General features: G+C 40.4%; 1 protein-coding gene across 1 annotated transcript in view; it reads left to right on the forward strand.

Annotated features, from left to right (window-relative positions):
- kirrel3a (kirre like nephrin family adhesion molecule 3a) overlaps positions 1-27984 on the forward strand; it is a 200862-nt gene that overhangs the window by 83581 nt on the left and 89297 nt on the right. Inside the window, exon 2 of the mRNA XM_051685589.1 lies at positions 18649-18798. Within this exon, the coding sequence (XP_051541549.1) occupies positions 18649-18798 (150 nt within the window). The remainder of the gene's footprint in view (positions 1-18648; positions 18799-27984) is intronic.

Genomic DNA, 27984 nt, shown 5'->3' on the forward strand with positions numbered 1-27984 from the left:
GCTTTTACCTGAGAGGTCTTTTGCTCTGTCCGCTCGGTGCACGGAGAACCCCGCAGGTTCGATGGCTGAGTCTGGAATCTCCGCAGACATCCAAGTTTCTGTAAGGCGGATAATGCAGCAGTCCCTCGTCTCTCGTTGGAAAGAGATGCGCGCTTTCAGCTCGCAGAGCTTGTTATCCAGAGACTGAACATTTGCCAGTAGAATACTGGGTAGCGGGGGTCGATTTGCGCGGCGTCTTACTCTGATGAGAACGCCGGCTCTGTTTCCCCTTTAAATCCTGCATTTCCGTGGCCGGGCAGCCCAGACAAAGGGCTCCACTTGCGTGTTTGTAAACAGCAGGTCGGCATTGAGGAATCTGTAGTCCGGTTTATGGTGTGTAATTGCTGAACCAATGTCCAAAAGTGTTTGTCTGTCATAGACAATAAGGCAGACAACATCCAAGACAAAAAACATAAGAATTTTAAACAAAACAAACAAAACACTACCATGTTGTGTCGGAGCTCGCAACGCAGCAGCCATACTCGGCGCCATCTTGAGTCCAACTTTTTTCATCTGTCTTTGAAAAAATCTGGGTTTAAATCTGTCCTTGGGTGATGTGATCTGTGCTTGCTCTATGAGATCTTTGGGTTGTGTTTAATGTTGTGAATTGGTTGCCATGCTGGTGCTTGGCCCCATAATGGCTTTCTGCAGCTATATTTCTTCCTGTATTTGCCACCCCAAACCTTTAACCTCCATCCTGTTTACTATATTATGAGGTTAATTAAATGAGAACCTATTTTGAGAACGTTTGCGCACACAACACAAGCTTTAACATGCCAAATCTTGCTTTGGCCCTGACCATTGGAGGAGTGACTCTTTAAACAGCTCTCAGCCATGACATTAGCCTGACTATTAATAATCTGTCATCAAAAGTCCATAAACCTGTGCAAACACTCCTGATATTTCACATCTGGCACCTTGAGAAAATCTTGGTCATGTTGTCTGACGACAAAGGGCCATGTCAGTGAATTTTGTTTGAAGATTACCCATCGTACCAAGCTTTCACTTCAAGTATTCGACGGACAAGTGGAGAGGCTGTTAAGTACAAAGGCTGGCCCCTCTCTGACACTCCATTTAGTCCATTTAAAACACTCGAATGCTCAAATGATATCATAATCCTTATGATTCCTGTGTGTATAGAGCCCGGAAGGCTAAATCGCCATGGGTTCCCTTGGGAATTTTCATATGGGATTTTAAAATGGCAATTTTGGATTTATGAGTAAAATAAGGTCTGTGTTAAACATTACTTGAAGATACTTGGACGTTTTGTTCTACAACATAAATTACACACAGTCATACCTCAAATGTGAATTTTGAAGCCGCCGTTTTTTTTTTTGTTTTTTTTCTTTAAGTATGTTGCTTCAGTGTGGCTTCAATTTTGAGGTATGGCTGTGTGTTATTTATGTTGTAGAACAAAACGTCCAAGTAACTTCAATTAATTTTTACCACAGACCTTGTTTTACTTATAAATCCAAAACTGCCATTATTAAAACCCATAGGAAAATCCTGAAGGAACCCATGGCTCATGAAAGCTAATTCTCTTCTGGGTTTTTGGACTACAACCTGAACAGCTCTGTTGCCAGTGTTGTTAGTGCAGTCCAAGGTGAAGTAGCCACAGTTCACCAGTAGGGATGCACCGATACCACTTTTTCTCTTCCGATCTGATTCCGATATCTGAAATATCAGTATTGGCCGATACCGTTCCTATCCGATACCAGTGTTGTTTTCTTTCTTTTTTTTTTTTTTTTTTTTTTTTTTTTGCATAATCAGTTTAGAAAATCTTTACATAATTATGTGGAACTAATTGGGGGTCCTCTGTAATATGTAAAGAAACACAAACCTCTAACTACACATTATTTTAATATAAATGGGAAGTGGTGGCTCAGTGGTTAAGGCTCTGGGTTACTGACCAGAAGGGGTTCAAGCCCCAGCACCACCAAGATGCCACTGTTGGGTCCTTGAGCAAGGCCCTTGACCCACTCTGCTCCAGGGGCACTGTATCATGGCTGACCCTGCACTCTGACCTCAGCTTAACTGGGATATGTGAAAAAAAGAATTTCACTGTGTATATGTGCAAATGTATAATGTGTGATAAATAAATACAATTAATTATAATAAAATTAAATGTGTAGCTTATTAAAGGAATAGTTCACCCAAAAATGAAAATTTGCTGATAATTTACTCACCCTCAGGCCATCCAAGATGTATCTGAGTTTCTTTCTTCATCAAAACAGAATTTAAGATTTTTAGGATTTCATTTCAGGCCTCCTCCTTTAAACAATGCAAGTAAATGTACTCCATTTTTTTCTGATTTTCCAAAATGCATATTTAGGGTGCATTAAAATAAACTCCAGTTGATAAATAAAATTATTCTGAACCCAAACGATTGATTATTTTTAGAAACAAAATAATACTTATATACTTTTTTAACTACAAATATTCGCTTCCGTACAAGCGCGCTCATGAGAGGGATGACGTAAGCTCGTTGGTAAGGTCACGCGTCACATGGAGGAGGAGGCAGGAAGTACATCACTGTTTACAAGACAAACTTGCACCGACCACAGACCAAGCGCCGTTCACAAACCAAAACAGTCCAAAACAGTTTCAAAACAATATAAAATTAAAAATAATTTCCAAATAATAATAATAAAAAATAAAAAAATAAAAAATATTACTGCAGTAAATAACCATCCTTTATTTTGGAGCAATGTATTGTACTTGTGCTTTTTCTTTAGCAGAAATATATAGGCTATATGACTGTCAGGAATTCAAGCCACACAAGTTGTAGCTAGTGAAACCAAGCATCCTTTGTGTGAGACTTGACAGTGAAGTGGCGTGAAGGTGAGTTATGCAGGCAGTGATGAGCGAGTGAATTGAGTGCAGGTGCGGTGAATTAGAATTCGGGTGATGAGGAGTGGAGCGCTGAGGGAGGTGCAGAGCCCGAGGGAGGTGTGACAAAGACAAAGATTTCACACATACCTGAGTTCGCTGGAAAAACAGCACGGGCACAGCCGATGAATTCAGATACCGACCTTTGTTTCTTTCGATGGTCTGAAATCCTCAGAGGTAAAAAAAAAAGAGAACGTAGGGGTGTACTAATATCCAGGTTCAGCGCAATAAGCCAGAGCTACAGTCGCTCATGATCATGTATAGGCAATCGATGAAAAGTTAATATTTTTCCTGCCGTGCATTTTCTTTGGTGTTTCTGAAGGTTGAACCATCCAGGATACACACACCAAACGACCATTTTGAACAATACACTTATACAAATACAAATCTACAGCAAAGACAATTCAACTTTTGTACAGCTCCCCTTGTCTTGTAAACAATGACGCGCTTTCTGCCTCCTCCTCCACGTGACGCGTGACCTTACCAGGGAGCTTACGTCATCCCTCTCATGAGCGCGTGTCACAGAGATGTACGGAAGCGAACATTTGTAGTTAAAAAGTATATAAGTATTGTTTTGTTTCTAAAAATAATCAATCGTTTGGGTTCAGAATAATTTTATTTGTCAACTGGAGTCGTGTGGATTATTTTGGTGCACCCTAAATATGCATTTTGGACCATCAAAAAATGGAGTACATTCACTTGCATGTTTAAAGGAGGAGGCCTGAAATGAAATCCTAAAAATCTTAAATTCTGTTTTGATGAAGAAAGAAACTCAGATACATCTTGGATGGCCTGAGGGTGAGTAAATTATCAGCAAATTTTCATTTTTGGGTGAACTATTCCTTTAAGAAAAACTTTACTGTTAACTAGTCTACTGAATCTACTAGTAGATTTTATATTGCACCAGGCTGAAGTTGCATTAAACATCTCAAGCATCTCCAAGTCATTACATCATCAACTACAAAATTATTTAATAACATACACGCCACAAACAATCATTTGGTCTTTAATCTGTCGAATCTGATTCTTCTCCTCCTGCCAGTTAGTCCATTACTCGGGTCCAAAGGTTTTATTCCCACATTTGGAATGGCTCCAGTCAAATCCTCTAGCAGATATCTGTACTGGTAAAGCCAAACAGCTTCAGTAACACACTGGTGACAGAGCAGAACCAGCATTAAAGTAACTAAGACTACAATGACAAGATTGTGACATATGTTCAGCTAGAATATATGCCAAGAACTGATCTCACTCAACAAAGTCATCCAGCAGCTATAGGGCCACAGAAAACCTGCAGCTCAGCATCCCATGAGCTTTGCAAGGGGAATGTTTGACACTGAGAAATGAAACCAGCACAAATAAAATAAAAACTTTGCACCCTCCCTGCAAAGTTATTTCCAACCCAATATAAGAAAAAGTTAAAGTGTCTTGTGCAGTGTGCGTGGACTGCTGTGATTAGTGGCTGGCCTGCTGAGATTCAGCTAATCACTGAAATGTGTGTTTCTAATTGCTGAATAACATAGTCCCTGATGGGAATTGGACGCTGGTCTGAACTGTAATTTTTGCTGTCTCTCTCTCTGAATCACCTGGTATCACTCCACACACACACACACACACACACACACAAACACACATTTGCTCAGCTATCCAAATGAGGACTTACCATAGATTATATTGTTTTTATATAAAGTTAACTATAATTATTATAACCCAGGGGTTCTCAAACTTCGATCAGTCAGGCCCCCCAGAGAGGCTCTACATGTACTGGCATCACCCCATGGCAACCACACAAACAACGTGTTATTTTTCAAATTACAGGAATCGCGGACATCTGCATCCTTATAATAATTTTGTAAACAAGAATTAATGATTCCAAAACGAACTTTATGAAATGTTGCCTAAGTATTTATGGTCATACTTAGAACTGCTCTCACTGGATGTTTTTTTGTTTCTGGCACCATTCTGAGTAAATTCTAGAGACTGTGCATGATAATCCCAGGAGATCAGCAGTTACAGAAATACTCAAACCAGTCCGTCTGGCACCAACGATCATGCCAAGGTCGAAATCACTGAGATCAAATTTTTTCCCCATTCTGATGGTTGATGTTAACATTAACTGAAGCTCCTGATTTGCATCTGCATAATTTTATGAATTGCACTGCTGCCACATGATTGGCTGATTAGATAATTGCATAAATAAGTAGGTTTACAGGTGTTCCTAATAAATTGCTCAGTGAGTGTATGTGTTCACGACCCTTTTCAAACTCTCAATCCCCCCAGTTTGAGAACCACTGCTATAAACTAACTAGAGGTCGACCGATATATCGGATTTACCGATTAATCTGGGCCGGTAGTTGCATTTTTTTTTACTATCGGTTATCGGACAAAATCAACTCGAACAGTTTCCAACAGTAGTTGGATAGTTTCCAACAGTTATTTTTGGTTTAATTTCTCTGTGGCCGGTGCTGGAGGGTTCAACAATATAACGACACCCTCTAGAGGTTAAATAAAAACAATCACTGATTCTGCGTGGAGTTTGTTGTGCAACGTGACTAGGCTATTTATAGAGACGGACATTCAATAGCGGGTTTAAAACATCGACACATGCTATCTTTCATATAATATCACATGAAAAACTAAAGTGATTCACATTATATTGGGCTTCCAAGGTATTTTGTATTTTGTATCGTGATTCTGTGAGATTATCTCCCAATGACCATTTTCTGTTTGTCCGCTTGACCAAGAGTGTATGTGAATGAAAACATGTTTATCGTGCTAACTAAGGCTATCACCTATTTTCTGTGATTGTTCTAGGTGCCCCAGCCCTATTCTGTGAATTGGTGGCCATTGTTCATGATTCAGTCAATGTCTAAGTCAAATGTAAATGCCTTTCCATTGGTGTGGACCCTTCCTTATTTCTATGATAATGAAGTCGTTTGAGTGATATTGTTATTCTAATTGGATTAGGGCTAGTAGAACTCTTCACCCATTGGATGCTTTGGTTTCACCTGAATGCTTTGTAACCACCTGGAAGTACTGCCTCCTGAATGCCTATAAAATACAATGGATGCCTCCTTAAGTCAGACTTGATGACTGCAGCATGAGACAGCACCTTCTGACGTGTAGGCTAATGCTCCTGATCTTCTACAATAAAGAATCCTGCTGAAGCTTTACCCGAGTCTCCTGGTCTTCTCTGAGAGTTTCTAACAGTTTGTATACAATACACGCTATTATTATTGTCAGTAATTAATATTTTCTTTAATTTCAGACTTTGAAGAAGGTTCCAGTGTGAGAGAAATACTTAAGTTCAGCACTATTTTAAATTTGACAAACTATCGGCCTGTTTTCCCACTTTAGTTATCAGTATCGGCAAAACCCACTATCGGTCAACCTCTAAAACTAACCCTAACCCACACCCTAAACCTAACCCTAACAGAAAACTTTTTGCATTATTACAATTTTAAAAATCATTATTTCATTTATGTATGGATTGTTTTTCCAAATGAGGAAATTTTTAAATGTCCCCAAAACATTTCCTAAAAATATAATAGATTAACATGTATCACCCCCCATCACAATCCAATGAAATCCAGATTGGTAAAATTCCCACCCTACTATATTTCCTTAATATTCTGTTTCACTTGAAAATACATCACACTACAGAAATTATATGTGTTGCATATGCTGTTTCAGGTTGTCTTTATAACCACACTCGCACCTGAGTGTGGTTTCAGAGACAGAAGCTTTTTTGAGTCGCAAGATCAAACAAGTCCCAATCCCTGGTTGTTTTTGCAGTGGGTGGTCTCCCTTTCCACATTGTTGGGGATTGTTTACTGAGGGAAAGCCAGGGCCACTGCCAAGCATAGTCTGTCAGAGAGAGGGAAGTCTGGTTATGACATGGCCTGTCGCATGTGTGTGCGCCTTGGGAGGGGCGCGTGACTGCAGCTCAAACAGTACTTCTGACATTTCCATTAGACACAGGGTTATGGATCTGCCCGGGCCAGGTAGGTACAGAAGAACCGCAGCAGTGTCACAGCCTGTCTGCTTTAGCTGCGAGGGACACATTACTTAACCTGCCACTGCGGCCCCCACTGACATTTGAGCTGCCTCGCTTTTTGCGGCTCACATTTTTTACGAGTGGAAAAGTGCTCCCAAAACAGAGCATTTCAGGATTGTTTTAAGTTCATTACAATACCGTTGCTTTAATTCCCATTTCCCTTGCAACTAATGAAGATGCAATGTCCTTAGAACTCTGCAACATCGCCTGGAGGTGCATGTATGTGTGTTTGCATGCAAATCTTACTGTAAAAATTCACACTTTGCTGTATAAATACCTCAGATGTCCCTCTGCTGCTATTACACTAAGGTAAACGCATGCTGTTAGAGCCAGGTGTTGATAGCCGCATCCTTCGCGAGGGCATTAGTCATGATAAGGTCAGCCTGTCAGTTCACGACTACATTGTAATCTTCCCTGACTCGACCTTTAGACCGCAGATTAGCTCCATTAGTTCTGCAGGAGAGACGTAGCAGTGAGCACACTGTCAGTACGGTAATTCACCCATTCATGAACGTTGCGTCGCAGATCCTGAGCTTGAGTAGAATTCAACCTCTAGGCATCAAAGCTTCACTGAGCTGAAGTTATCCAGCGTGACTTGCCCGTCGTAAGTGGTGGGCCGGCCGGTGGGGACGTTGGACACGTTGAAATGCGAATCACACACTACAGCGGGTGTGCGTGGGTTCTGGGGCAATAACATGCACTGGATTTCGAGTTCAGACATATCAAATCAAGATGCAGCCCAGCATGATGAGTTAGAGTCATGGAAATGTGTGTGGTGCTTGGCTGCTCTGTGGATTCTGTAGGAATATTCTTCTTAAATTCCGTAATTAAAATAAAATGTAAAAATACATTTTTAACAAAACTTTGCAGTTCTTTTTGGTCAAATAAAGTTCTGCACAACAGAGCTTCAATGTAAATTAAAACATTGATGGAAAAAACCTGTGATTACCTGTTGCACAAGGTTGTTATGGCTGAGTGCTGAGATTCTGTACATTCTTGCTTGTGTAAAATTGCTTAAATATAATAATAATAACAATAATTATAAGTAATATTATATACCATACAAATGAATGGTAATTGGTGTTATTAATAGTAATATTACATTTTTCTACATGTTTACAGTAGTAATACATTTTGGTCGTCATGTCCTTAATTTCACACATCCAGTTGAATCAAGCTTTTATTTTGATGGAAAACTTAGGGAAGTCCTTTGAGTTACTGTGTGCATTTGACAGTTGCCCATTCAAAATTAATTGCTGAAATGCTTGCGTCCATCAGAGCACTGCATCCTTTTGCAGTTTCATAATAATAATACTTGGCCATATCGCAATTTTAATTTGATTAATTGTCAAATTGTCATTCATTTAATAGCACATTTTGTTTTTACTCTTAACACCATTTTATTGACTCAATTCAGTGATTCCAAAATCCCCAGAGCTGCAGCATGGTGTAAAGCCATGTGTTAATGCAATATGAGGCCGAGGTGTCACACGGTGAGTAATTGCGGACATAAAGGTGCTTTGATAAATTGCTTGTCAGACAATTTGGTGTTTTATTAGGAGTTGTTGCGAGAGTCCACTGGAAATGCACAAGTTTCCACAGCTGCTTTAAGGTGAGGCAGTTCTTCTGAGTTTGTGGTCCCGGGTCCCCACAGTAATTAGCCGTGTTGGAGCTAGGTCTGCCCTGCCCCTGCGAGACCAGGCTCGTACACCAGTGCTAAAGTGAATGGAACACCATGCCTCTTTTCAACGAATTGGCTGGGCGGCAATGTTATAACTGCAATTACTGCTTGTCATAGCAGTGTGTGACAATCGCCAGCCTCTGCTTAGCCCTAAAAAGTCCTTTGCGCCGAAAGTCTGAGGAACTCCTTTAGGATTTCAACACACCCAACAATTATCAACTATGTAAAGAATAAATCACCATTTGAGGCCACATGTTAAATTCATTTTGTGTCCATGTGTGCCAGCGGGCAAGTGTGCACGTGTCTGAGCCAGCATACACTCATGTATGCATGGGTGTGTCTTTGCGGCTGCTTTAGAGCTCTGTGAGTGAATCTAGAGCCGGTGGTGAAGGGTACAGGTGCCATGAAGCTCTTTTAGTGTCAGGCAGCAGAATTATCGCCCCGGGCAGCCCTGCAGGCTAGAGGGGGTGGCTGAATCAGCCAGGAGTGCAGGAGGCCTTCAGTTTATACTACACAAGAGCAGCTGGAACTCCACTGCGGCCAAACAAAACCACTGTTACCTCTAAGACTGGCACATACTCGCACTGTGCATATGCTAAACCTCATATCAAAAAAACACTGAAAATAAGAATAAAATAAATGTCACAAAACACAATCATTAACTCCTTGAGCGGAATGACTCATTTACCTGGTGGTTTGGTTTGAGATTTGCATACATGAATGCTTCACAAATTACCATAATGTTGGCGATTACAATTTGTAATTTAGACCTTGGTCTAGTTTCGTGCTCTTTGATGTTCAGATGCACCTGTTTTGATCTTTGCAGTTAGAAAAACAGTCTTGTTCATAATTGAATCTTGTATTTAAAGGCAGCATGAAATTAATTGACTCTATTTACTTTCTTAACGCCCGTTCCTGGTCTTATTGTGCATGATTTATTGGTGCAAGTTAAAATGCAAATTATTATAATAATTTTTTTTATCAAAATGTCTCTAAACCACCTGGCTTCATTTTGGTATTTAAAGGGACAGTTCGCCCAAACACCTGTGTTACAGTTTAGACATGAAAGGCTGTTTGCAACCCATTTTACTTCCTTAATCTTACGTATTCCCGACACAAAATTCAACAATTTTATATGTCGTAGTCGGATACTTTCGTGATGGCAAATGGGGCTCTTGCAGGTGGTAAATGTTTGGATTTGGGGAGATGGTTATATAAGATTTTTTTGATCACTTCTTTATTTTAATAGCTTTTTTTTTAAATTTCATTTAAAGTGCAATTTGAATAAAAAAATATCTTTTAAGTTTTTCATATTTCAATAAATTAATTAAATTTTTAAAGCAAAATCAAATAAAGCAAAAATATTCACCGACGCTCGGCAGGTGGTTGACAATGTAATCGGGATATTTTTCTATTAAAATATCGTGAAAATGTTTTTTACATATCGCCCAGCCCTAAATGAAAGTGAATGGTGACTGAGGCTAAAATTCTGCCTAACATCTTCTTTCATATTTCACAGAAGAAACTCATATGAGTCATATGTTTAGAGAAAGTTAATGAGTGCGTTCACATGCACGTTCTTACACTGATTATGCTTAATAAGCTGATTTCGCGTGGCATGTAAACACCTTTACCAGTGTTCTCACCGGCTTAATCAGTGTGTGCACCTGTTGAGAGCATGTCTTTTCATGGTTTGATGTAAAAAACAGAAAATAACGCTATTGTTTCAAATCTCATGTAAACACGGTTTTCTTGCTTTGCCAGATTTTTTAAATAAGCTGATTTTTGGAGGGGGCCTGGGTAGCTCAGCAAGTATTGATGCTGACTACCACCCCTGGAGTCGCGAGTTCAGCAATGATCTCCTAAGCAACCAAATTGGCCTGGTTGCTAGTGAGGGTATACTCACATGGGGTAGACTCACATGGGGTATCCTCCTCATTGTCGCGATTAGTGGTTCTCTCTCTCAGTGGGGCGCGTGGTAAGTTGTGCATGGATCGCAGAGAATTGCATGAGCCTCCTGTGCTGTGAGTCTCCGTGGTGTCATGCACAGCAACCCACATGTTAAGATGTGTGGATTGACTGTCTCAGAAGTAGAGGCAACTGAGACTTGTCCTCCGCCACCGGATTGTGATGAGTAACCGTGTCACCATGACAACCTACTAAGTAGTGGGAATTGGGCATTCCAAATTGGGAGAAAAGGGGATAAAATAATTTTAAAAAAAGCTGATTTTTGGGAGTAATTGGTGTCCATGGAAATGTGCTCAATGAATCTTTGGGTGAACTATCCCTTAAATTTCAGTTTCTGATGGATAAAATCAAGATATCATGTTTCACTTGGAAATACATAAGATTAAGGAAGTAAAATGAGTTTCATGTTGATTTTAAACTGTAACTCTGTCTAGAAGTTAAATTGATATATCAGTCAAGAAAACTTTAGTGCAGTATTTTAGTTTCAGATATGTGGAATGTTTCTCAGCTGTTTCTGGCATTTTTTTTATCTCTAGATGGGTCTGTTAAGGTCACTGTTTTTGGGGTTTTCTAGAGAAGGAAATGAAATGCACCCATCCCTGACAGAGTTGATCATCTTCAAAACATCTAATCAAAACCCCGAATAAGAAATAATCTCTTCTCATAAATAACTTCCCTCCTCATGGACCAGCCTGTCACATTAGATTGTCTATCCATTGTAGAAATATTTTAGATTTTTATCAGAAAGCTCCAATGTGTTGTTGATCAGTGTCCAGTCTGATTTTCATAACTGATGCACTCTTTTTGAAGTCTTTTCGTAAAATCGAATAGTAGTATTTCAGCAGCTCTATCAGAATGTTAATTGACCTCATGAGACATGTTTAATTCAAAAACAACTTCTCCTATAACAATAACCGTAGTTACTGAATTACTATTGTAATGACCCTCAACTTTTAATGTGTGTACAATATCAACATTTGAAAACCCATTGTAACGAGGCCACAATTAACTTGAGCCACGAAAAAAGATCAAGCAGTTTGGCATCATTATTCTTTGTGTCCTTTTGTGTTTCAAGGTTGTGCTGAAATTTTTTTATACACTTTGAAGTACAGGTTTGTTAAGGAAAAAAGCTTCTTCAGCAATCATAGAAACACATAATGAAGATCAATAAATACACCCTCTCTGGTGCAAAATTATGTTTATTTCATTCAGCAAATTCAAGACATGCAAGAAGAGTGCAATTCAGGTCCTGTGAGTTGAACTTCTTGAGTGTTTGGATTTTGTGGTTGCAAGATTCAGACCATGTCCATCTTTTGAAGAGCAGAGAGGTCTGGGTGGAATTGGAGGCCCTCTGATTTCTCTTGGCTAACAGCTTGGTTTTGAATTTGTGAGTTTTGGAGACTCAGTTGAGAAATCAATCCAAAAATCAAAGCAATTCATGTTCCACTTCTGTCGTGCAAGATGTCTTTTGCTTAGATTGGAGAGGGCCAGGCCAGTCAAACCTATTTTGTGATACAGGAAGAGCTCTCACTCTTGGAAAGCAAGTGCAATTTTGCACAGAATGTTTTACAAAACTACTCCCAATCTTTCAAGGAATGTACCTGTATTTGGTGGAACAAGTCGCAGTCTTATTTTTGTTGGAGGCTCCAAGGAGGATACCATATCAGCCATCTGTCTATAATGCTTCAGTGTGAGATTTATTTTATTTTATTTTTTGTTAATTATTTTTCGCTAAGGATTACACTTAGAGATTCATCTGTCCTGGATGATTAATTTTAGTGATGGCGGTATAATCCTCAATCATGAGCCATTTTACCACTGCATGTTTTTTTCCTGCCCTGGATAAGAAAATCTTTGTAATAATTCTGTTGCATGCTAGATTAATCTGCCTCCTGTTTCTCTTGTACTTCAGGTTGTTGCTTACTTCTTTCATCTCAGACTGATGTAAGGCAGGAGAAGGTTGGAAGAATAACAATTTGAACAATTTCACCATACCGATAGAGAGGCTTATGCCACGTAGTTTATAAACACTTCTAAAGCACTATGGTAAAGTAGGCCTTTGACAACAAGACAACAGAGCTGATTGCCTCTTGCACAAACGGCTTTTCCATTTCTCTCTCTGTCTCTCTCGCTCTCTGTCTGTTTCTCTCTGGAGGAGGTAAGGATGCTAGAGGGCTGTGTTTTTAATGAGCTATAGCATCAGCAGCACTCAGGCATAAATTGCTGACACTGTTTACTGCAGGCGTTTTGCTCCTCTCAGCTGACCCTTTAGCTTCCACAGCCACAGTTAAATAAAGCTGCTTCTGCTCTTCCACAGGTAACATATTCAGACAGCGGCTAAATCCACCTCATAAAATCCAAATTAGTTTGTAGAACGGATGCAGTGCCTACGTCTTAAACGATGCAAAATCAAATCCCTCTTTAGTTTAATTTACTTACTTTCTTAAAAAATGTCCCTGATCTTATTGTGCACGATTTATCAGTGTACATTATTAAAAAGAAAAAGAAAGCAGTTTATTTTCATAATCTTTCATTAAAAGGTAAATACTTTGTCCACCCCTGAAACAACTTTCCTGTTGACATACCCAAGTCCACACGTGTGTGGAAAATATTAACCAATAATATCATAGCCAGACAATATTGATCCAATAAGGATAAGGTTCTATTTGTTAACATTAATAAATTCATTATGTATAATGAAATAACAATGAACAATATTTTTTACAGCATTTATTAATCTTGGTTAATGTTAGTTTAGAAATGTACCACTGTTCACTGTTAGTTCATAATGCATAAACCCAACTGTGCCATATGGAAGTAAAGAGATGTTTTACTTCTACAAGTCAAATAATTTACACATTTCAGAATGATACCCTGGGAAATCAGAATTTCAAGCAAAACACCTAAGATCACACCTTGGACACAAGGACAATTGCATCTATGTGAACTTCTGCCATTAATCTAGGATGAACTTCAAAGACATTAGTCATTAATCTTACAGTTCTTACAAAATCTTTGTTAAAAACACTGACCCTTAACACTTAATTAGTTTAATAATTTTAAACCATGACTTGCACTATACATAAGTAATATTGGCATTGTATTCATGATGTTAGCCAGAGAGGAACTGGCCCCCACAGTTAGCCTGGTTTCTACCGAAGTTATTTTTCTCCATTAACCAACATCTTATGGAGTTTTGTGTTCCTTGCCACAGTCGCCTTCGGCTTGCTCACTGGAGTTAGAAATACAATTATTATTTAATTACTTATTTTTAAACACAATTCACAATCATATTTTATCAAACTACACAATGATGACTCTAAGACATTATATATATTATAGTTTTATCTTCTGTTAACGCATGATCTTCTGCAAAGCTGCTTTGAAATGATGTGTGTTGTGAAAGGCGCTATACAAATAAAAATGACTTGACTTGACTTGACCTTGGCATGTATTGCACCAAACTTGCATTCTTGTCAAATAAACAAGAGTGTATGTTTATGTAACACTTGTGGTTGCTTTCAAAAAGCTATAACACAATAAACCCAATCAATTTTGCATGTTGATCTTGTAAATAACTTCCCATTCCCACTCGCTCTTATTCTCTCTCTCGGCTTCTTTCGTCCGAGAGGGTTCAATGACCTGCCTACATGCTGTTTTTCTCTCCCTTTGTTACATTCAGAATTGACATCGTCTGGAAGTGATGTTTAAATCTGTGTCCAGGAAATGGAACTGCAGGAATCCAATAACAAAATTCATTTGTCTAGATTTGACTTGGGGTGCTTCACCCACTGCGAGGGCATGCGCCAATCCTCTGAATGTAATTATTGGATTTATTTATCTATTTGTGGCTCTCATTAGAGGTGTCCATGGTTCCCAGAGCCCCTGCTGTGGATATTGGTCTGCTTACATGAAGCACATCTGCTGCGTCTCATAAACAAAAAGATGCTGTGATGCCTCAGCTGAAGATGATACATATATTTCAGTGGTTAATTTCTTTATTTACATCTATCATTCCTAAGAAGAACATGTAATTGATCAATGATCATGTGTAGGTCTTGAAAATGCTATTTGATTTGGACAATTCACATCAAAAGTGCACTTTAAGTCAACATGAAGTCAAAATGAACGTTCCTTGTCTTATTGTGCAAGATCCATCAGTGCATGTTATTACATACAAGAAACATAATGTTAACCATTGTTTGGCATTATTTTAGACCACTGTTATCGGTAACAGCCTTTCTAAACTCTTACCAATTGTTAACACAGTAATTAAAGGGATAGTTCACAAAAAAAAAAAAAAAAGAAAAAAAAAAGAAATCTCTCATTATTTACTCACCTTCATGCCATCCCAGATGTGAATGACTTTTTTTCTTCTGCAGAACACAAACAAAGATTTTTAGAAGCATATCTCAGCTCTTTTGGTCCTTTTAATGCAAGTGAATGGTGGCCAGAAATCTGAAGTCCAAAAAGCAGATTAAAGCAGCATGAAAGTAATCCATAAGACTCCAGTGGGTAAATCTATGTCTTCAGAAGCGATATGATAGGTGTAGGTAAGAAACAGATCAATATTTAAGTCCTTTTTTTACTATATATCTCCACTTTTACTTTCACTTTGCAACACATGTGATTTTCAGATGTGAAAGTGAAAGTGGAGATTTATAGTAAAAAAGGACTTAAATATTGATCTGTTTCTCACCCAAACATATCATATCGCTTTTGAAGATGTGGATTTAAACACTGGAGTCTTATGGATTACTTTTATGCTGCTTTTATCTGCTTTATGGACCTTAAGATTTCTGGCCACCATCCACTTGCATTGAAAGGAGCAACAGTGCTGAGATATTTTTCTTAAAATCTTCATTTGTGTTCAGCAATATGAATGAATACAGAAGGTCATACACATCTGGGAAGGGATGAGTAAATGATAAGAGAATTTTCATTTTTGGGTGAACTATCCCTTTAATGCCAGTTAATGAGAAAGTTTGCATGCACAATCTTACACTGATTATCCTTTATAAGCTAATATTGTTTAAGGTCATGTAAACGCCTTAAGCAGCTTTACTTTATCGGGGTAAGTTCATAAATGGTTTAAGCAAAAAGTGATTGGCATATAGATTTCTGCCCATTACCCTGATTTCTCTCTGCATGTAAACAGCTTTAACAGCGTATTTCGCCTTATCCAATGTGCGCAAGTGTTATGTGCATACCTGTTTACGTTTTGATATCAAAAACAGAGAATAAGCTGATGATTTCAAATCACATGTAAACAGGATTTTCCTGCAGTTTCTGATTTTTTTGAACAAGCTGATTTTAGGTAGTTAGCAGCGTATTGGTGTGCATGTGCCACCAGTCCTACTCAACCCACCCCGAGTGGGATTCAAATCAGCGATCCCTAGCATGGGAGTCAGACGCGCTAGCAAGGAGGCTATAAAGCCATAGCCTCTAGCTTTGGTCGCTAGTGCATCTCTTAAGGCCAGGAGAGTGAGGTTTACACACTGCACAGCTATCACTTACCAACTGGCTACCATTACACTCACCCCACTAAACCTCACTCCCATCCAGGTCATGGCACCAGTGTCACTGGTCCTACTCGACATGCTAAGTGTTAATATAAATGTGCTGAACATCAGTAAATGAAAATAACATTGTATTTGAAAAGGAAATGTTACCATTGGGATACATTGAGTGGTGGATCATTAATTTGTTTTAAAGGATTCTTGTACATGGTAGAGTCTAAACATCAGAGTTGATGAATCTTTGTAAAATATGTAACACTATTCAAATATTCAGATGCATCAGCGGCGTGAGACATTTCTAAACACTGCCATTTTTGGAAGTTCTTGCAGACCTGTAACATTTACATTCCCACTCATCTCTATTGTAAACTTTTAATGAAGTTTGCCAGTTTTCGCAAAACTTCAAAATTTGTATTACTGTGTGGCTGGAGGGCTGATGCTGACATTTCATCATTGTGCTCTATCAGTTTCATAAGTGTTTGAAATGCCAGGGCAACTCTGAAGATCACTCAAAAACACACTGATCTGGCCAATAGCAGTTAACACAGAATATGTTCTTGACTCTCTGTGACTCCCAATGTTTATTAAAGGAATAGTTAACCCCAAAGTGAAAATTCTGTTAACATTTACCTACCCTCATGCCGTTCCAAACATGTTTGATTTTCTTTTTTTCTGTGGAACATAAAAGGAGATTAGGCAGAATGTCCCGGGAGCTCTTTCTAAAAACTGAGTCTGAAATTTAAAGCTGAAGTATGTAATTTCTGCACCACTAGCACCACCAAACAGAATTGCAAATAAAAAAATCTTTCTGAATACACCCCCCCGTCTGCCATTAGTCAAACAAAGTGATAGACCCGCCCCCAAATCATGCCATTAGTTGAGTAACGTTGTGGGGGTGGGTCTAAGCGGGTTCCTCAAAATAAACAGAGCAATTTTCATAGTGCCACAGAAGACAGTGTTTACAGTTTTCGAGAAAATTAACCAATGAATGGCTTACTTATAGTTGTCTCTATTAAGCTTGTATAGAAGAAAGTATTTTAAAACTGAAAAAGTTACATCATCTGTATCAGTTTTCATCATGTAATCAAACATTTATCATCTAATAATCATCCAAGACCAATCAGGACTGTTCTTTCTGTATTCAAATTATAATTCTAAACTGTTACTATATGACAACAATTGACTTATTAATGTATTTTTTTATTTATTTTTATTTTTTTATTTTTTATTATTATTATTTCTCCTAAAGAATTTTAGGAGAAATGTTAGAGACAAAGTTGATACTTTAATGACACAACTAAGAACTCTATTAAGTCTTCGGAGCTATAAAAGAACAACCTTTGAGACAAAAAAATTATCATCTGTGTTTGGCTAGAAACATCCCACACATCTTCGGCAAGGACAGAAGAACAAAAAGCAACTATATGGCAATGTTTTGTGCACTTTTTAATGCCAAGGGAACTAAGATAAAATGTGAGAATGAGAGGTGTTAACTCAGAATGCCTAGATTAGACAACAACGAGTTGTTCGGCATTACCGCCATTTTACAGCGCTGTCCCACAGTAATTCTGCCACATCAGTGGAAGGCCAAGCGCTATTTATGAAAGATGCTCCTAGCAGAGGTGCACTTTATTGAATTTAAGACAAACTCTACCAAAGTGGTCTCCAGAGATGCATGAGGCTCCTCCATTTCTCTGATGTCTCAACTGTTTTCACATTAAACGATGAAAAAAGGTGAGGGGAAGCGGCGTGTTGAAAGGGTGAGATGTTTATTTCGCGGGAATCTTCAGTGAATATATTCTTTCAGAAATGCATATTCACTTTCTATTGACTCTCTTATGCCGTTTAACCAAATGTAAAAAAATAGCTCTGCATGTCTCACTCTGCAATTTAATGAGAAAGGTAACACATCCTTTTCACCTCCCGTATTGAAGACTGCTTGCCTTCAGGGTGCTTTTTCATTTGCAGTTTACTATATTACACTTCAAGGTGAACAGCCATCTGGATGTGGCCATTCCAGAGTGCCACCAAGCCTGTCATCTCACATGGCAAGACTTTGTCGAGGGGAAAGTTATTTTGCCTGCTAAGCTGAGTTTCTGGAGTGAGAGGAGAGTTTGAGGAGCTTCAGCTGAGAGCTGATTTATGGTGCCGATGCTGCAGTCTTGTTGATCTCAGCACTGTCATGTTCAGCTTTTCTAACTGCGAGACACCTGCACTCGCACTGCGGTGTGTCAGTGCACTTTATTAAGGTTCAGAGTGACATAAAACTAAAATTTATAGATTTATTCTTCAAAGTGAGTTCTGGAGTTTGAATAGATTTACTAGGCTCATAATAATGATCCTCAAGTAAAAAAGTGTTTTTTTTTTATTCCTTTGGCAGTGGCAGCTAGCACTGACAAATTGTATTTGATGATTTATAATTGTGACCTCCCTCTCTTTCTCTCTCTCTCTCTCTCTCTCTCTCTCTCTCTCTCACTCACTCTCTCTCTCTGTTTTAGGAACCTGTGTTGTGTTTATCCAGCAGCCTCATGATCTGGTGGTTGTCGCCGGGCAGCCTGTGACCCTGCCGTGCTCCATTACTGGATATCATGGCGTGGTGCTCTGGGTCAAAGACGGTCTCGCTCTGGGGGTCAACCGAGACCTGTCAGGTAAGAGCTTATGCTGCCTTCAAGGGCTAAAAATGAAAATTATGTCACATGTTGTTCCAAACCCATATGACTTTGTTTCTTCCATATGTGAAAAGGGAGATGTTTTGGTAGAATGTTAGCCTAAGTCACCGTTCACTGTCATTGCATCTTTTTTTTTTACACTGGAACAACAGGAGGGTGAGTAAAGGATAACAATGTTTGGGTGAACTATAGCTTTAAAGGAATATTCTGGGTTCAATACAAGTTAAGCTCAGTCGACAGCATTTGTGGCATATGGCCCTATTTTAAGAGAGCTAGCGTTAAGCACATTCAATGCTTTAAGTCATAAGCGTGAAGTCAGTGGGCATGGCCATGAAGTTTTGGTATTTTCGTGTAAATATGTGCTAAGTTTAGGCGCAAGTGGTTTTGGCTAAATCGCCCGCACAAGGCACAAATGGGATGGGTCAAGTGCAAAGACAGCAACTTCATAAGTGAGTAGGCCTACTTTAAATGGACTGTATGCAATGAATTAGAAGTAGTGTTAATATTGTCAGCTATTTTTTTTTTTATTTAGTCTTAGTCTTAGTCCTGTATCAAATGTCCTTGTTAGTTTTTATCATATTTAGTCAACCTTATCCTGTTTTTTTTTTTTTTTTTTTTGTCAAGTTTTAGTTGACTAAAAGTCTGGACATTTTAGTCTTATCTTAGTCAAAGAAAACCCTCAGTATTTTAGTCTCGTATTAGTCAATGAAAACTTTTGACATTTTAGTCATATTTTTGTCACATTTAGTCACATTTAGACAGATGCAACATCAAGAAATCCAAGTGATGCACTAGAAGTAAATCATTGCTATCATTTTAACTTAATAACACAAACCCTGAGTATCCAGAAAAAGAAAACTCTACACAATCAAAACTAGGTGGTATTATACTCACAAAGTAAGTACATAATGCAGGTTATATTTATGTTTTTCTAGGCAATTCCTTTTTATAACATATTCTAAATATCATTTTGATGGTAATGTGAAGGACAAATAAACACAGCATTGTCACCAAATACATGCCAAATACATAAGTCATTGGTCTATACTCAATCCTACGTTGCCGCTCATTTTCATCTCCTTCACAACAATTTGCTAGCCTATTAGCTTAATGAGTTCGGTTTAGCTATAAAACACAGCCTACATAATGTAACACCACTGCCTTGTCTTAATATAGCTTATTAAGTTGTCTAATATAGTTGTCACTAGTTGTTTTAATATAGCTTAAAAAAAACCAACCTATCATTACCACCAAAACGTTAACCTACCTCAATTTCTTCATATCTTCAGCCTTCATATCATCTTCTCTTTCTCCCAAGTCCAACTGTTGTTGTCATTATTTAATGAACGTTAGCTTTCTGTAAACTACTTGAAAGGTACTCCTCACTGTGCTTGCTTAGTCCTGATATGCTGCATGCAGCACAGGAAAGGAAACTGCTGCTCATGTCATCCAATGAACAGGATATTTGGATTGTAATTTAGAAATAAAAAAAAACAGACTAATATTTTGTCTCTTTTTTCCCCCAATGAAAATAAAGAGAGATTTTGGTAAAGACTTTATTTTTAAAAACTACATTTTAGTCTAGTCTTTTTTGTCAACAAAATTGCATGTTGCTTTAGTCACAGTTAGTGTTTAATGACGTTGGTGCCGTCTCGTCATTGTCTCATGTTAATCATGGAAAAAAAGGTTGTCGACGAACATTTTTCGTCATAGTTTTTGTTAACGAAATTAACACTAATTAGAAGAATTGAAAATTGCGTTATTTTGTGCATATTTCTATGACAATGAAACGCTTCTTTTATATGCATGGAAAATTTTATTCCCGTCATAATTTGGATGTATACTCCGTTAAATTAAAGCGTATGTAAGTATTATTAATCATTTTTATCTACTGACAAATCATGGGTTGTATTAACAGTGATCGTATCGGCACGCACTTTACTTCTGGTCGATTTTGATAGAATTTTTTTTTTATTAATTTATTGAAACATGAAAAAATGTAACCAAAAATATTTCTAAATTCAAATTACAATTCAAATTAAACAAAAAATATTATCAAAATTGCAAAGTGGTCAAAAAAATCGTACTAAATCCAAACATTTTACTCTCTCCAACTTCTTCCTCCGGCCCCTTTTGCAGTGACTTAAAAATGAATTTCATCAACAGGTGGAAAATTAAATCATAAATAATTACATACATATAAATAATAAAGTTTTTTTTTTTTCCATCTAATTATCTGTAACATTTTAAATTTTTTACTTCAATCTACTATATGTAATCAAACTAAATTTAAATAACACCTTTTTTCTATGAGATTAGTTATGAGACTAGAATACATTTTGGAGGTCCAGACTTTAAAGCCCTTTTACTTTCCCTTATATTTACAGTGCAGTTCCATAAGCATAGGTAAGACCATGGAAGGCTGCTTATAACTGTGGTTAGGTTAATCTCTTTAGTCTTTACCTCGTCAGTGCTGTGTAGTGGTTTGAGATGTTAGAATTCCTCCGTAGTGTTTTAACTAGACAATTCTGAATAGAAATCAAATGGGTCACAATAGTTTTGTGGTAAGCACCGATGCATTGAGGAAAGCCCAGATGACGCGTGCTCCAGAGATAGAGCAGTGCGCATCAAGCCTGGTTTTCTTCTGGAGTAGAGTTCAACTGTGGTACTCCTCAAGTATGAATGTCTCATTGCCGTTGAGAGCTGTGCACGCAAGTGTACAGGCAAAAGTATAACTGCAGCATCACGCGAATGCTTTTGTGATGGCTTACGCAACACTCACGCAAAAACCGAATCGCGCCTGTTTCTGATGAGGAAGCATATTTATTGTGTATAAAGCGCCAAATCGCAGATGAATATAATTAATTTTGCAGGAAAATCGCTGCAATAACCAACACTTACTTAACTCCTGCTTCAGTTCCACTCAAACATCTGCAATTCCAAACAAAAACATTCAGGGCTGGACTAAAATCATTCGGGGCTTGGGCCTTGAGTTTTGACCTAGCGATGTGCCTGATTACTACCTACTGGTGGAATCTCCAAACTGCAAATGCAGGAACTGAATTTGGACATTGTGCTGCGTTAAGAGGTGGTATTGAAACGTATTAGCGCAATGACCAAAAATGACCAATTACAGTGAGGCACTTACAATGGAAGGAAATGGGGCCATTCTGTAAATATTAAAATACTAAATTTTTCAAAAGTATTGCCACAAGATGTAAACAATATGTGTGTGAAAGTTATATCCAATTTTACAACTTCATTGCCATGATGATGTAACACTGTGTACCCTAAAACGACCATTAAAATGAAGATTTATACAACTTTACAGCTCAAAAGTAAACAAGTTTTAACAGAAGAATTAATGTAAGTGCTTTTATAAAATGATGAGCTTCACATTTACAGTATCTTTAAACCTTTAAAAAATTGGCCCCATTCACTTTGTTAGTGCCTCATTGTAACTTCGATTTTTGCTTTTTTAAAGAAAAGGAGGGACGAGTCAAAATAATTTTTTGTGGTAATCAGCATTATGTCACAAATGCTGTCGATTGAGCTTAACTTGTATTGAACCCGGAATATTCCTTTATGTACATTTTGTTTGGCTCTATATGAAGTGTACATTCAATCACACTAATACCACAGATACTTTTGCTGCTCGCAACAGCCTTGTGTCAGCTAGATCTGTTGGTATCATTACAGAGACGCTGTATACCTCAGATGACACGTCTTTGGTCTTTTCTCATGTAAGGCACTATAAATTCGAGCACAATAGCCATTCTGTCAGGTTGTGAATGCATCCCCTGACATTTTCTTACTAAGCAGCCTTGCCATTTTTTCCCACTAACTTTTCTTGATTGTTTGAAGGTTTTCCTGGTTGCTTCAGAAAGTGCCTGTCCAAAGTAGCATCAGACTGAGCAAAGCAAAACTACAACAGAGAATTAATTGCAATTCTATCATTAATTAAGGCAAACACTTCATCATCCACAGAACCCCAGAGAGACATGCTGCAAGTGCAGCTGTTTTACATTCACATGACGAGATGTACAAATTAATCTGTGCAAACAAATTGAAATGTTCTGAAACTAAGGAAAATGATTACCAAATTTGCTGTCTTTAGTATGCTGTTCTGAGCCACATTTTGTGTATGTGTGTTTGTGTGTGTTTATAAATGTGTGTGTGTTTTTGCAGTAGAGCAAACAAACTTGTATCTTTTTTAAATTCATTGCACATTCCTCCCTCAAGCTTCTGTTTGTTCAATGTCACTTCCAAATTCGCCTCAATTTGCTCGAAGTTCAACTTATTAGCTCTTAGAAATATTTATTGTGTAACAAAGCATAATGAAAGAGCAATTCAAGGATTTTATAGTAGAACTTTATTCAAAGTACAGTGATCAGATCCTGCTTAGATAACGTTACTCATAATTGCTGGATCCAGGGGTCATTATTGCTAACAATGGTTGCTGATTGCATTCACATATGTATCTAGAAACAAACACTTAATACTTGAAGATTAAGCTTTTAGCTGCAGCCTCATTTAGTCCTCTTGTGATATGCAATTTAAAATATAGCCTATACCTTACGAAAGAAGGAATTTCATTTTGGACATTGGTTTTTCCACAAGTTAGTCATGTTTAGCCCTTGCCCCAGGCAGCATTTAGTCATGGACTTTAATTGAACCTCTGAGGACTTTTCTTTCTCTGAGCATTTATAGGTGTCAAGAGACTCCTGGATATCATTGTAACATGGTATAATCAAGTACAGAGCTCTGGTACTTAACTAGCAGTGGGAACTGGACATTCAATGAAGTCTTGCTTCAAAATGATTGTGAAAATGACATTTATAAAAGCATTAAAGATTGGAAATTTTGCCGGTTTCGCTCTAAAGCATTGACATGATCAGCCAGCAGTACATTCAGAGCAGCTTTGGCTTTGTGTGTATAAAACCATTGTTTCAAGTGTGAAAAAATTACTCTATTTCTCTGAGCAGTAATTAGCATCCAGGGACTCATGGATACCATTGTATGTCACTCTTAAAAATAAAGGTTACAAAAAAGGGTTTTCACAGCAGTGCCATGAAGAACCATTTTTGGTTCCCTAAAGAACCTTTAAGTAAAGGAATAGTTCTCACAAAAATGACAATTCTCTTATCGTTTACTCAACCTTATGTGGTCTCAAAATCATATGACTTTCTTTCTTTTGTGGAACACAAACAAAGATGTTTTGATGGAAATATGGTCTGTTTGTCCATACAATGCAAGTGAATGGTGACCAAATTTTCAAGCTCCAAAAAGGACGTAAAGGCAGCATAAAGGTAATCCTGATCGAGCCTGAAATCATGATCGCCAAGGAGACTGCTGGTGTAAAGATATTTAATGGAAAAGGAGTTATATTTTGGTCTATTTTCACTCCAAACCGATCATATCTCTTCAGAAGACATGGATTAAACCACTGGAGTTGTATATATTACCAGTTGTATATATTACCTTTATGCTGCATTTATGTCCTTTTCGGAACTTGAAGATTTGGTCACCATTGACTTGCATTGTATGGACAAACAGACATCATATCTCCATCAAAATACCTTTCATAGTTAACGTCATGGTTACTGGTGTAACCTCCGTTCCCTGATGGAGGGAACGAGACGTTGGTGTCGATGTAGTGACACTAGGGGTCACTCTTGGGAGCCCGAGACACCTCTGGTCTTTGATAAAAGGCCAATGAAAATTGGCGAGTGGTATTTGCATGCCACTCCCCCGAACATACGGGTATAAAAGGAGCTGGTATGCAACCACTCATTCAGGTTTTACGCTGAGGAGCCGATATAAGGTCCGGCCATTTCATCGGGTAGTTCAGCGTTGTGGCAGGAGGGACCAACGTCTCGTTCCCTCCATCAGGGAACGGAGGTTACACCAGTAACCATGACGTTCCCTATCTGTCACTCACTCGACGTTGGTGTCGATGTAGTGACACTAGGGGTCCCTATACAAAACGCCACAAGGCTGAACTGTGTTACGTGAACTGGCGGTGTGTGGTGGGCAGACTTGCTGTGTGCCTCATAGCCAGCACACCAGGTCGACACGTAACCTCCCTTAACACAGTTATGAGTGTCGAACGGCCCTTTTTGGGGACAAGTCGACTACCCAGAGATAGAGACAGGCTTAACCCAGTCGTGGCCTCTTTCCCCTTCTCTTTTTCCACTCCCTAAAAAAGAAGGGGGATTATCCGACTGGGCTGCCAGGTCTAGTCGGGGGGTGTCCCTCCCAAGGGGAGGACACCGCGGAGACCACACCTCGCCCCAAGAGAGGGGGGGATATTTAAGTGGAAGAATACATCACATGGTCTTTCCAACCATGTGGAGAGCCTTCAAGGTAGATCCTGCCCAATGGGGGAGGAGTTACTACAACATGGAGACTGAGGGGCTCTGCCCAAGGAAGACGCAGTTTGCCAGTAGGGAAACGAACTAGTGGAAGATATAGATCGCATGGGGTTAGCCTTACAGGGAACCGCCACATGCAGAGCACCTACCCCAGAACCGGGCTCTTAGTCAGCGCGTGTACTGGGCCGGCAGCGAGTCTGTCCGAAAACTCGACTGCCACAGGGCTCGGAGGAAGTCAACCAGGGAACAACTTTCGTGAACACTACTGGGAATTAACAGCGCATGTCTTCAGCTCAAAAGGAGGTGGAAGGCGCTATGTGCAAGCGTTACACCCGGCCGGCTATCCCGGGCTTATCCACTTGTTTGCGTGCCACTACCTGGGACGAAACCGGTTCCACCCGGAGGTTGTAGAACCTTGCAAAGGTGTTGGGTGTTGCCCAGCCCGCTGCTCTGCAAATGTCTGTTAGAGAGGCACCTCTGGCCAGGGCCCAAGAAGCCGCTACACCACGGGTAGAATGGGCTCGTAGCCCTACCGGGGGCGGCATGTTTTGGGCGAGACATGCCATAGTTATGGCGTCAATGAGCCAGTGGGCGATCCTCTGCTTGGAGACAGCGCTTCCTTTCCGCTGTGCACCAAAGCAGACAAAGAGCTGCTCAGAGATTCTAAAGCTCTGCGTGCGATCCAAATAGATGCGTAAAGCGTGCACCGGACACAGCAACGACAGGGCTAGGTCTGCCTCCTCCTGGGGCAGTGCTTGCAGGTTCACCACCTGGTCTCTAAAAGGAGTGGTGGGAACCTTGGGCACATAGCCCGGTCGGGGGTCTCAGGATCACGTGAGAATAGCCCGGACCGAACTCCAGGCACGTTTCGCTGACAGAGAACGCTTGCAGGTCACCTACCCTCTTGATGGAAGTGAGTGCAGTCAGGAGGGCAGTCTTCAAGGAGAGTGCCTTAAGCCCGGCTGACTGCAAAACTCAAAGGGGGCTCTCTGTAGACCCTGAAAAACTACAGAGGTCCGATGAGGGAACAAGGCGTGGCCTGGAGGGATTCAGCCTCCTGGCGCCTCTTAGGAACCTGATGATCAGATCATGCTTCCCTAAAGACTTACCGTCGACTGCGTCATGGTGTGCTGCTATGGCAGCAACGTACACCTTCAAGGTGGAAGGGGACAGCCTCCCTTCCAACCTCTCTTGCAGGAAGGAAAGCACTGATCTGACTGCGCACCTCTGGGGGGTCTTCCTGATGGGAAGAACACCACTTAGCGAACAGACACCACTTAAAGGCATACAGGCGCCTCGTAGAGGGAGCCCTAGCCTGAGTGAATGTGTCTACCACTGCAGGTGGGAGACAGCTTAGGTCTTCCGCGTCCCGTCCAGGGGCCAGACATGGAGATTCCAGAGGTCTGGGCGCGGGTGCCGGATGGTGCCCCTTCCCTGAGAAAGAAGGGCCTTTCTCAGGGGAATTTGCCCGGGGGGAGCTGTCACGAGGAGCATGAGGTCCGAGCACCACGTCTGGGCGGACCAGTAGGGTGCTTACCAGGACGACCTTCTCCTCGTCCTCCCTGACCTTGCACAGGGTCTGTGCGAGCAGGCTCACTGGGGAAAACGCATATTTGCGAATGCCAGGGGATCAGCTGTGTGCCAGCGCGTCTATGCCGAGGAAGGCCTCGGTGAGGGCGTACCAGAGCGGGCAGTGGGAGGATTCTTGGGAGGCGAACAGGTGCACCTGTGCCTGACTGAATTGACTCCAAATCAGCTGGACCACCTGAAGGTGGAGTCTCCACACTCCCTTGAGGGTAACCTGTTGTTACGGCGCGTCCGCCGAAGTGTTGAGGTTGCCCGGGATGTGAGTGGCTTGCAGCGACTTGGTGCTGCTAACTCCGTTGGAGGAGACGGCGGGCGAGTTATGACATACAGCGGGAGCGCAGACCGCCTTGGCGGTTGACATATGCTACCGCTGCCGTGCTGTCTGTCCGAACTAGCACGTGCTTGCCCTGGATCAACGGCCGGAACCTCCGCAGGGCGAGCAGAATTGCCAGTAACTCGAGGCAGTTGATGTGCCAACGCAGCCGCGGACCCGTCTAGAGGCCGGCGGCTGCGTGCCCATTGCCAACAGCGCCCCAGCCCATTTTGGAGGCGTCTGTCGTGACCACGACGCGCCTGGAGACCAGTTCTAGCGGAACACCTGCTCGTGGAAACGAGAGGTCGGTCCAAGGGCTGAAAAGACGGTGACAGACCGACGTAATGGCCACGCGGTGTGTCCCGTGGCGCCATGCCCGTCTCGGGACTCGAGTCTGGAGCCAGTGGTGAAGCGGCCTCATATGCATCAACCCAAGCGGGGTGGCCACCGCCAAGGACGCCATATGCCCCAGGAGCCTCTGAAAATGTTTCAGTGGAACCGCTGTTTTCTGTTTGAACGCCTTCAAACAGGCCAGCACCGACTGGGCGCGCTCGTTCGTAAGGTGCGCCGTCAAGGAGACTGAGTCCAACTCCAAACCGAGAAAAGAGATGCTCTGAACCGGGAGGAGCTTGCTCTTTTCCCAGCTGACCCGAAGCCCTAGTCGGCTGAGGTGTGAGAGCACCAGGTCCCTGTGTGCGCATAACCCGTCTCGAGAGTGAGCTAGGATTAGCCAGTCATCGAGATAGTTGAGAATGCGAATGCCCACCTCCCTTAACGGGGCAAGGGCAGCCTCTGCGATCTTCGTAAAGATGCGAGGAGACAGGGACAGGCCGAAAGGGAGGACTTGTACTGATACGCCTGACCCTTGAACGCAAACCGCAGGAAGGGTCT

The sequence above is a fragment of the Myxocyprinus asiaticus genome, chromosome 43 (assembly GCF_019703515.2).
Source record: "Myxocyprinus asiaticus isolate MX2 ecotype Aquarium Trade chromosome 43, UBuf_Myxa_2, whole genome shotgun sequence".
NCBI classification, from domain to species: Eukaryota; Metazoa; Chordata; class Actinopteri; order Cypriniformes; family Catostomidae; genus Myxocyprinus; species Myxocyprinus asiaticus.